At 43.3% G+C, this 11,856-nt stretch overlaps 1 protein-coding gene across 1 annotated transcript; it reads left to right on the top strand.

Moving 5' to 3' along the window:
* The first annotated feature begins 4,310 nt into the window (after positions 1-4,310).
* Positions 4,311-8,250, top strand: LOC134204669 (uncharacterized). The gene is made up of 4 exons (XM_062679446.1): positions 4,311-4,917; positions 6,033-7,486; positions 7,546-8,169; positions 8,239-8,250. Exons 1-4 carry the CDS (start codon positions 4,311-4,313, stop codon positions 8,248-8,250), a joined length of 2,697 nt encoding a protein of 898 aa, XP_062535430.1.
* Positions 8,251-11,856: the final 3,606 nt, after the last annotated feature.

Raw genomic sequence — 11,856 nt, 5'->3', positions numbered from 1 at the left:
CTATCGTTTCTTAAAAAAGTTAGGCACTTTTGACGGACACATCTAATGATCATCTTCGCCTCAATGATCATCTTCCCCCCTATGACGGTATGAAAAACTCACAACGGTCCACGGGCGGATGCCGGAATGCATCAACACGGTACTAGATAACCCCAGGCAGCTACCGCAATTCATCACTAGGGGTGATCTTATGCCGAAGGATCGGAGCACTTTGAACCCAGCCAAGTACAGACCAATAACGTGCCTATCGAGTCTGTACAAAGTGCTGTCATCGGTAATAGCGAGGAGGGTGCAGAACCATTGCGACGTCAAAAACCTGATGACCGAGGAACAAAAAGGTTGTCGACGCAACACACGAGGCGTCAAGGATCAGGTCATCATTGATACGGTCGTTGTTGAGCAGGCCACCCACAAAGAAACCTGAGCATGGCGTATATCGACTATAAAAAAGCATTCGACTCAGTATGAAGGTAACGTAATCAGGCTAATGACGCACGCTATGGGGATGTGGAGCACATCCCTATACATTACCAATGGAGAAAAGGTGTTACGGTCCAGGACTCTCAGCATCAGGAGGGGCATATTCCAAGGCGATACCTTTAGTCCTCTACCCAAGTAACATTTTTAGTTTTATAACGCTCTTGAAGACCATTATTTACTCCACAAGAGTGCCTTAAAACCATTAAAAAACCAAAATGTTACTGGGGTATGGTTTTGCCTTGTCATGCACCCTCTTAGCAGAGCACTCAACCAACACAAATATGGCTATCATTTGAAGAGTGGGGAAAGGAGTACAAACATTACCCACACCTTCTTTATGGACGACTTGAAGCTGTTTGCGGAATCTGTGGAGAAGCTGCACCAATTTCTGCGGCTTGTAACGGTATTCAGCAACGACATCCGGATGGAGTTTGGTATCGATAAATGTCGATCCATACATCTACACCGGGGTCACCTGGTGGAAGCCGACAGTTTCCGCGTCAACGAACGGGATGAGATTCGAAACATTGTTGAAGGCGGAATGTACAAGTTCCTAGGCTTCCTGCAACTGTAGGGAATTCGCCATACGATTCGCCATCAAGAAAGAGTTGCAGAAAAAGTTCTTGCATCGTGTCAACGGTATTTTGAAGAGCCTCTTGTCGGCCGGCAACAAAGTGAAGGCCATAAACACGTTTACCGTGCCCTTGTTGACATACAGTTTTGGGGTGGTGAAGTGGACCAAGACTGACTTGGAGGCGTTAGAACGCGCAGTACGAGTGGCGTTCACTAAGCATGCGCCATCCAAAATCGTTCAATGAGAGAGTCACCCTGCCACGAATAGTAGTAGAAAGAGGCGTCACCGATATACAAACACTGTGTGTTTCCCAGATCCAGCAGTTGCGAAGACACTTCGGGGAAAGCCAGAATCGCCACGAAATCTATCGCGCTGTGTGTGAAGTAATTTTTGGTTTTAAAAGTGTTAATTTATTTTTGTTTTGTGGAAAATTCTTAATTGTTTATGGAAATTTTGCATTATTTGTAGAAAATTTGATATTTTTTATTGCTAATTCCATGATTTCTTTATTGGAATTTTCCTAATTGTTATGGAAATTTTTTAAAAATTTTTAGGCTGAGTTTTCATTTTAGTCGATATTGTATCTTAGACCATCGACTCATGGAAGGTCTTGAAAGTAATAAATGAAATCGCATTGGCTCAATGGACCTGCTTGGATGCTTAGCGATGCACGGATACATCGTTCAGGACTTGGTTGATCGGTCGTTTCAAAACTCCATAATATCATGTCTTAGGACATTTTGTTTCTTGTCATGATTTTTAAACTTTCGAGGATATGTACTTCAGAGCAGTTTGGCCTATGACACCCGAAAAAAGTACGACTTTTTAGTTCTTTCTATACTAGTTTTGGCAAGATCGAGTGGAAACCCCTAAATATGTACGTTAAATCCAAAATTAAAAAATCGTCCTGAGAGGGTTAAATACCAAAATATGACAATAAATTCTAGAATACCAAAAGGAACCCAAAGATCTTAAAGACTGTAGATTTAAAATGAAAACTTGCATTTTAAGCCAAAACTGTATAATTCAGGCAAAGGAATATTAAGGACACTGTGTTACGGTTCTGATTAGAATCATAGAATCTTGGCATAATGAAGAGAGTTTTGATATTCTGAATAAAACTTGTATGCCCTTAGAAAAACCTTCAGTTCAGTTCAGATGCTTCGCTGAGGTTAATATATCTTAAGAATTTCCAGTACCTCCAGAGCTACGGAATATCCTAAATACTCTTAGGGCCGTTTTCTTCACCTCCGCTCAACTCTTAAGCGATGCTTACCCATACGTTTAAACCTGGTTTAAGCACTAAGCGGAGGTGAAGAAATTGGCCCTTAGGGATATTCAGTGTTGAACTTCATAATTATTTTAAAAAAATCACCAATAAAGACATAAAAAAAATATATAGGGATATTTTGGAATATTTCTAAACCATTACAAATTTTTATAACATATTCGCGAGTCCACATTTTTTTTGTTTCCTCCTGATGCATCGAAGGTGTGCGAGTTCTAGATATACTAATACCTGATACACATTACAACTTGATAACATAATCAAAATGTTCGAATTCATGAAAATTTATAATTTCCATGCTGGGTTTAGTTTGATTTTGAATCAGTTAAAATTGTCCATCTTCAAAATTGATCGGATTAACCATATGTTTTAGTTATATAAGGTTTTTTTTTAAAAAAAAATTACTTAAAAAAAACCACGTGGTCAAAGGGGGGGAGGGGGGTCTGCCAAATGACCACGATAAGCCACATGGGGGGGGGGGGGTAAAAATCTTTAAAAATATGACCACGTGGTTTCTGGATGGCCCCTTGTATGGTGCGAAAAATTAAAATTAATTCGCCTCGGATAAAGTGATAGTGAAACCACGTTGCCTCCACGTCGAATCCAGGCACCGGCACCGGCATATCTATTGTGCTATTCATAGGACAATCACTGAAGTTAGAAAAGGATTCAACTGAACAATTGGATATAACAATTAGGGCCACACGTGCTGAAATCGAGCTCACATATTTGAAAATCAAAGGGTTTCTCAAATCCAAATTGCAAAAACCAAGTGTATCAAATTGTGTTACTGGACAACCCGTTGTTCAACCAATAGCCAGTATACAGTCTCGTGTCAAACTTCCGGAAATTAAGCTTCCGCATTTCGATGGATCTATTAAAGACTGGCCAACATTCCGAGATACTTTCAAATCGCTTATTGACTCCACTCCTCAGCTTAGCGATGTAGATAAATTTTCGTACTTAGTCTCGACACTTTCGAAGGAAGCCAAGCGTGTGATCGAAGTGATTGATGTTACCTCCGCAAACTATTCTGTAGCATGGGAATTATTAGAACAGCGGTACGAAAGCAAATACCTTATGTTAAGTCGTACGTTGAAGCACTTTTCGGTGTAGAATCGATGAAGAAGGAGTGTCATGAGTCACTTAACAAACTCATCGACGAATACGAACGTAACCTTCGGATGTTAGAGAAGGTCGGAGAACATCCGGAGAACTGGAGCACGCTTCTTGTGTTCATGCTCAGTTCCAAACTCGACCCAGTCACCATGCGTCATTGGGAGACGCATAGAAGATCTACCAATGTTCCTACGTACGAAGAGCTCATTGATTTCCTGAGAAGCCACAGTTTAATTCTGCAATCGGTGACAACCTCGAAGCCTCGACCATTTGACCCTTCTCGTTCAACTCCAACATATCGCAATGTCTCCACCAAGTCAGCCTCGGCTCATTCAGCCCTTTCTTCACAACCGCACAAAATGTGTGCCTTTTGTAAGCAATCTTCACATTCACCTTTCCATTGTGAAGTCTTTCGGAAAATGACACCGACCGAGCGGTTTGATGCTACGAAGAAGAACGCACTGTGTATTAACTGTCTTTCGCCATCTCACCAAATGAAGAACTGTTCGAGTGGAGCCTGTCGTGTGTGCAACCAAAAACATCATACGATGCTGCATCAAAGAACCAATCCATCATCCAGCCAACAAGCCCACACCCAATCATCGAAGTTATCGTCGTCTGGTTCGCAGTTATCGTTTTCGCCTTCCGCTCACATAAACCACTCGCAGTCTTCTCATGCAAGTAAGTTCTCCACTTCGTCGAATGAGACCCAAGCCCCCACCAACTCTGCCCTTCCAACTCAACACGTCTCCCTGTCAATCATCGAGCAACATCATCGCGTCCCATCAACTGTGCTGCTCTCAACAGCCCTGGTGAAGATATTCGATACGGCATGAGCAGTTGGGACATATGAAGCTGATCGATAATCCAGATCCACGCCAACCAACGTACTATCTCCCACACCACTGCGTGGTTCGACCAGATAGCACCACCACGAAGTTGAGAGTGGTGTTCGATGCATCCTGTTCGACTGACACAGGAGTGTCTTTGAATGATGCCCTCATGGTTGGTCCGCAAGTGCAAGACGACCTAGTTTCAATAACATTGCGGTATCGCATCCCTCAATTCGCTATCATTTCTGACATCGAAAAAATGTATAGGCAAATTGGGATGAACTCTGTCGATCAGCAACTCCAGCTTATTCTTTGGAAAGATTCGCCCTCCGAAACAATGCGAACCTATCAACTCACAACCGTGACATACGGAACGTCTTCGGCTCCATATCTCGCCACGAAATGTCTCCAAACTCTCGCCGAAATTGGATCAGAAAGCCATCCTGCAGCCGCAGTTGTCATAGGAAAGAACTTCTACATGGACGATCTGCTCACTGGTGCCAGCAGTATAGAAGAAGGCCAGGAACTGGTCCAACAATTAAATCAGCTGACAAATTCTGCTGGACTACAACTTCGGAAGTGGGCGTCTAACAATCCTCAGATCCTTCAAGTCGTTCCTGATCGTATGAAGGATGAACAAACTCTTTTCAAAACTCGAGCCCGCCTCTCCAGTAAAGACACTGGGTCTACACTGGAATACTACTTACTTACTTATGGGTCCTGTACACCTCCGGTGGTGCAAAGGGCCGACTTGAAAGATCTCCATCCTGAGCATTGCCCGGCTATCGCTTTAACCTGTTGCCAGGTTAGATTTCGGTCGACTTCTTTTATTTCTTTATTGAGGCTTCGCCGCCATGAGCCTCTGGGTCTGCCTCTGCTGCGATGTCCTGCTGGGTTCCAGTCTAATGCTTGTTTACAGATTTCGTTTCCGCCCCTACGTAGAGTGTGGCCGGCCCAGCCCCACTTCCTATTCCGAATTTCTGTTGCTATCGGCCTCTGGTGACAACGACGATGGAGCTCGTTGTTTGAGATCCAGTTGTGAGGCCACCAGGCCCGAATTATATACCGCAGGCATCTGTTAATGAACACCTGCAGCCGTTGAGTGTTCTCCACTGATACACACCATGTTTCGCTAGCGTATAACAGCACAGATTTCACGTTAGAGTTGAAAATTCTTATTTTGGTGCGTTCACTTATCTGCCTGTTTTTCCAGATATTTCTTAAACTCGCAAAGGCAGCCCTTGCTTTCTTTATCCGTGCGCCTATGTCGATCTTGGTACCGCCGTCTGACGCCATTTGGCTACCAAGATATTGGAAGCTTTCAACATTCTCCACTGGTTGCCCGGCTACTGTGAAACTGGAAGGAGTCACCGTGTTCACATCCAACGATTTGGTTTTGTTGACGTTGATGACTAAACCTGCCGAAGAGGAGCGCTCGGCAAGGTCGTTGAGCTTACTCTGCATATCAGAGCGCCGTTGCGCGAGGAGTGCAACATCATCCGCCAATTCGAAGTCATTTAGGTGCTCCATGATTATAGGCTGCCATAACAGCCCGCGGTTTGGTTCACGGTCAATCGCATCTACCAGAATCTCGTCGATTACGATTGGAATACTAGCACTGATGAATTCTGTTTCGAAGTACCAAAGCACAGTAACTCCTTCCCAATCGCGAAACGCATCGTACTTTCGAATATCGCACAGCTTTTTGACCCTCTGGGACTTGTTGGTCCAATTGTAGTCCAAGCAAAGCTGTTCATGAAAGAGTTGTGGAGAGAAGGTAGAACATGGGACGATGAACTTGATGAGTGTGCTCAACGTCGCTGGACGGAATTTCGTGACAATCTTCAGGACATTGCAACAATAAGTATTCCCCGTTGGGTCGCTACTCCCACTGCAATCTCTGTAGAATTGCATGGGTTTTGTGATGCGTCCATTCGTGCATATGGTGCATGCATTTATGTCAGGACACTCGCTTCGAACGGAGATATTTTCGTGAACCTTCTAACCGCAAAATCCAAGGTTGCGCCACTTGGAAACTCGAAAAGAAATCCATCTATTAGCTTGCCACGTCTCGAGCTTTCTGCCGCGTTACTTCTTAGCCATCTGATCGAAAAGGTTGAATCCAGCGCAGATCTGCACGCTAAACATTTCTTTTGGACTGATTCGACTACACTGGCTTTCTACCACTGGCTTTCTTCAAGCCCGTCCCGTTGGAAAACTTTCATTGCCAATCGGGTGTCAGAGATCCAACAAATCACTGCAAACGGAATATGGGCGCACGTACCCGGGTTAGAAAACCCAGCGGATGTAATCTCTCGCGGAATGCCTCCGAATGATTTGAAGGATTTCGCTCCATGGAATGTTCCAGATTGGCTTCGCCAACCATCTCGGTTTTGGCCATCGCTTACTTGTCGAATGGATAAAAACTTTCCATCGGATCAACTAGAAAAACGTAGCATTGTACTACCAGCTCTAGTGCGGCAAACGAACGAATTGTTCTCGCTTTATTCGTCGTTCACTAAATTAACAAGGATCGTAGCTTTAATCCTTAGATTTCGGTTTAACTCTAACCCGGTGAACCGTACTGAGCGACGCACGGGATTCTTAACAACTCAGGAAGAACGATTTTCTCAAGATATCGCCGATGTAATTCGCGATGGACAGGTAAAAAAGAATTCAAGATTGAAAACGCTTTCTCCACGGTTCGCTAATGGGATATTGCGTGTTGGTGGCCGGCTGAGGAATGCACCGGTCCCGTTAAATCAACGACATCCAATGATACTGCCGGACAAACATCCGCTAACTGAGCGAATTCTGAGCTTCTCTCATCTCAACAACCTTCACGCTGGACCTCAACTGATTACTGCAGCTGTGCGGGAACGATTCTGGCCACTTTGTCTCCGTGACCTAGCACGACAAGTGGTGCACTCGTGTATAAGATGTTTCCGCTGCAAACCCAAAGTTATGGAACAGTTGATGGGAGAATTGGCGTCAGAACGTGTCACACCAACGCTGCCCTTCTTCCGTTCTGGTGTCGACTACTGTGGGCCCTTCTACTGCCGCTCAACTAGGAAAGGAGCACCAATCAAGTGTTATGTCGCCATCTTTGTCTGTATGGTTACAAAAGCAGTTCACGTCGAATGTGTTGCAGATTTGTCCACCAGTTCATTTATCGCTGCACTGAGACGTTTCGTGGGTCTTAGGGGAAAACCACAACTAATCGAGTGCGATAACGCACTGAACCGAACTAGAATAGAGGAGCTAAACGAGAGCTAGACGAACTTGTTCGTCTTTTTGGATCCCAACATCATCAGCATCTCGTAATTAGTAGTTGCGCTGAAGACGGCATTGCCTTCAAGTTCATACCGCCAAGATCTCCTAGCTTTGGCGGGCTCTGGGAGGCGGCTGTTAAGTCGCTTAAGAAGCATCTTCGAAGTACTTTGGGCAACATTGTGCTAACACAGGACGAATTTCTAACCCTGCTCATTCAAGCTGAAGCCTGTCTCAACTCCCGCCCTCTTACACAGATGACTTCAGACCCCAATGATCTGGAGGTGCTCACTCCGGGGCATTTCCTGGTCCATCGTTCACTCATCGCGGTGCCGGAGCCAAGCCTGGCTGAAGTACCAATCAACCGGCTAGATAGGTATCAGCAGACTCAGGAATACCTCCGTCGAATCTGGAAGCAGTGGCAGTCTGATTATCTTTCCGGACTGCAACCCCGAACTCGGTGGACACAGCAACGCGACAATATCAAGGTGGGTACGATGGTTCTATTGAAGGACGACAACCTTCCACCGCTCAAGTGGAGATTAGGACAAGTGACGCAGGTATTTCGAGGGGACGACGAGTACACTGCCCATGATCGCATATTTGTAACATTTGCATTTTTGTCGATTTTGAGATAAGCTCATGAATCATCTGCAAATTGCTAGTTCTTCCAGCTGACCATGTGAAATAAGAAAGTTTGTTCCGAAAAACTCGAAAAAACTACCAAGTTGTTTTGTAACATTAAGCAAAGTGAACGCATACCCGTAACACTTTATTGCCAGTACGCCATGCGCTGTGTACAAAAAAATTCGAAAATAGATGTCATTCAAATACCATGTAATGGAAATGTTTCTACCGAAGATTTCAACTAGATAAAGTTTTTGTGCAATTTTTGGGAATTTTCAGAAAATCATTGAGATTTGCATACTTATGCATATTACAAACTTCATCGTTCCATTTCTCCCATGCCTACTTTTGTCGATTGTTACAAATATGCGATCATAGGCAGTACATTCGAGTGGTAACAATCCGCACACGAGACGGTGAATTTCGACGCGCCATTACGAAGATCTGCGTCTTACCCATTCAGCAGCCTGGCGGTGATCCTACCACTGACGTTCCTAATGAAAATTAGTACTCTTCCATCGATCGCAGTATTTACAACTGCGCAACACTGGGGGGTCGCAAGACCTCCCATCCATGTAAGTCTTTGTTTATCAACGTTATATAAAAAACTAATGGAATGTTTCATCCCCTGCGGTGACGACGTCTGCTGCGATGACGAGCAACGAGCTATCCGCTAATCAACGATCTGATGCTGCATCCAATCGCATCCATTATATGTCGGGGAGACTTGTGGTTCTGCAACAGGAAAGGCTAAGATCAAGAGAAGCTAGCTCAGCTTGTACTCGAATACACCACTTCTCGGGAAGATGTCATGTCGCTGCAAATAACCGCTGGTTCATCCCTCGACGCACAACTACGCTCAGTAGCTTGATGCCAACGATCATCGTCCGTAAAAGGACCCGTGGAGGCCGGTAGCCTCCAATCCAGTTAAGTTTTGTTTTCATTATCAAATATTGTTAAAAAAAAGCCGCCTATGTTTTGTTCCAGAGAATGACCGGCCGACGACGATGGCCTCGCGAGGAGAAACATGATCGAAGTAACGAAAGAAGCAGCTTCATCAACACACACTAAGCCGAGAACGGTACAGGTCGTTCCGAAAACGCACGTGGCTACCGTCGACGATTGTACGATCAGTGGTAAACAACCCGATAGGAAGCCCCGACAGCAAACGAAGTTAGACGCAGTAGTTCACTAGGACACTCATCGACACGCGAACCATCGTACATCAGTGACAACTGGGAAGCGAACATATCTGAAGTGAATTCCGAAGATATAATTATAACTTGTCCTTATTAATATCTATACTAGGTTATAGTTAGGCTAACGATCATTGAATTATTATCGATAGATTAAGATAGAAGTTAAAAACCCGCCTTTTTAACGGTGGCCGGTATGTTCACGCATAACGTGAATTTCTGCGCCAGCCTAACTGCTCGATTTCTAGTGATCTAGTGTACTCGTTCCATCATTCATATTCGATAACCCGTCGCAGCATCCACCGATGATCTGTCGAAAATTATACGATCCATAGGTACGAATTAGATAATTCTCTATCTTCTCATCTCCCCGCTGTATATGTTAAAGCCGTAGGATAGTTGAGTTAGTCGTCTACCAGTCGTAGAATAAAGCACATCACACCGAATATCGTTGTTCTTATATTCGATGGAGTAATAAATGTTGTAAAGTTTCAAACTCCAATCAAGAACATTGATTCCCTATTTCGAAAACCCTTATCGCGGTAACAGTCCATTTGGCCGAAAGGGTCATTTGGCCGAAAAAGTCGTTTGACCGAAAAGGACATTTGGCCGAAAGGGTCGTTTGGCTTAAAGGTTCATTTGGCTGGAAGGTTCATTTGGCTGAAAGAGTTATTTATCCGAAAGGGTCGTTTGACTGAAAGGGTCATTTGACTGAAAGGATCATTTGGCCGAAAGGGTTGAGCATCTTCGTATCATAGTCTCCTCGGAGTATTACTACCATCTGCTTTCCTTTGTCGGATTCGACGATGCAAATCTCCGGGTGTTCGGCTTGGAATTTCTTCATAGACAGAATGGCACTTTTAAAAAAAGGCAGGAGATAAAAAAATTAAAGTGGCACTAAAAAAATTTTTTTTTCATGTTTTCTGGTTTGTTGATTTTTATCGGTGATCAACAAACCAGAAAATATAAAAATGTTTTACGGTGACCGAAACCCCACCAAAGGCACTTAAAAAAGCCAGAAGATAAAAAATAAAAATCACTTCATAGTTTTCTCAAATTTTTATGGACGAACATCATTGTTTAGTTTAGTAAGCTGATAGAACTAGAAATTTGCAGACAATCTTGAAGTAAACTCAAAATCAACAAATTGCCTTCTTTCTTTTTCTTTCTTCCACTTTCCTTCTTTCTTCTTCATTTTGTCTTCCATCACCTTTTTTCTTCCTTCTGCTTTTTTTGTCTTTTTTCCCTTTTCTTTTATTTTCATCTTCATTCCTTTCTTTATCATTCTGTATTCTTTCTTCTTCCTTGCTTTATTCTTCCTTCTTTCTTTTTCCTTCTTGCTTCTTTATTTTTCCTTCTTCGTTATAATTATTTCCCTTTTAATCCTTCTTATTTCTTCTTTCATCCTTTTTTCTTTCATTTTCTCTCCCCATTCTATTTTCTTCTTCCTACTACCTTCCCAGTAAACCACATATCGTATAACAAACAGCAAATAAAGTCGCATTTGCGTCCATCAAAAATCTAAATCGCATTCCATAAAGCTATGTTCATTTAGAATCCGGAATAATAAAATCATCTGTATCTCGGTAACGGATTGATGTACAAATAAGGTTAATACATAAAAACAAAGGTAATTTACTGTGCTGTAAGGAAAAAAATATAATGCAAATAATTTCTTTTTGTTTCTAGTGAAAATTCGCACCTTCTTCTTTATTCCTTTCATCAAAAGTTGCACACCTCCGAAGTCAACTTCCTTGGCACATTTGTTCCACATTTCGGTCATCTGAGTCACGTCCCGAGCTGTTTTTCCACTTTTATTAAGCTTCCGTTTCATTACTGCCCAAAATGTCTCGATTGGCCGGAGCTGTGGGCAGTTGCGTGGATTTATTTGTGGGCAGTTGTGTTGATATATTTTATCGATGAAATCTTCGTTATTATCGCGGTACCACTGGATGACTTCACGGCTGTAGTGGCAACTCGCCAAATCTGGTCAAAACTTCACGGGACCTTTATGGGCTTTATGGAAGGTAGACCGCGGTTTTTGAGACATTCCTCCTTGTACAGCTTCGAGTCCATCGTGTTATTCGTCACAAACACTTAGGTCTTTGCTCCACAGCTGCACATCCCTTGCCAAAATAATCTGTTTTTTTGCAAGTTTGTCCAAAAAGCAAACTTAAACTTCGTAGGAACTACTCCTCGTGCCGTCGCCATATAGAATTTCTGGCTAGGAAGCTGTCCGAAATCCATTTTGACGTAGGTTCCATCGTCGATGAGCAGGATTATCAACGTGAGTGTGCAGATTTTTTTCTTTCCTTTCGGCTTCCATCTGGAATAATTTTTGACTCGCTGCACGAAACATCGTGAAATTTATACCACAGCAAGTGGGCGCCTAGGTAGACAAACCGCTGTAAAAGAATTCTTGCAGCGGTAACTTTCCGTGCCGCCGCAATACAATAAATGATTCCGGAT

Source organism: Armigeres subalbatus, unplaced genomic scaffold (genome assembly GCF_024139115.2).
Source record: "Armigeres subalbatus isolate Guangzhou_Male unplaced genomic scaffold, GZ_Asu_2 Contig813, whole genome shotgun sequence".
Classification (NCBI taxonomy): Eukaryota; Metazoa; Arthropoda; class Insecta; order Diptera; family Culicidae; genus Armigeres; species Armigeres subalbatus.
Note: the sequence above shows the minus strand (reverse complement) of the source record. Positions and strands in the feature narration are given on the sequence as shown.

Excerpts from the sequence above, each read along its gene's own strand:
- LOC134204669 (XM_062679446.1), top strand. The coding sequence starts at position 4,311 with ATGAAGCTGATCGATAATCCAGATCCACGCCAACCAACGTACTATCTC. Across the intron at positions 4,918-6,032 it reads CCTTCAAGTCGTTCCTGATC|TCCAAGCAAAGCTGTTCATG; the intron begins GTATGAAGGATG and ends GTCCAATTGTAG. Across the intron at positions 7,487-7,545 it reads TCGCTGCACTGAGACGTTTC|AATAGAGGAGCTAAACGAGA; the intron begins GTGGGTCTTAGG and ends GAACCGAACTAG.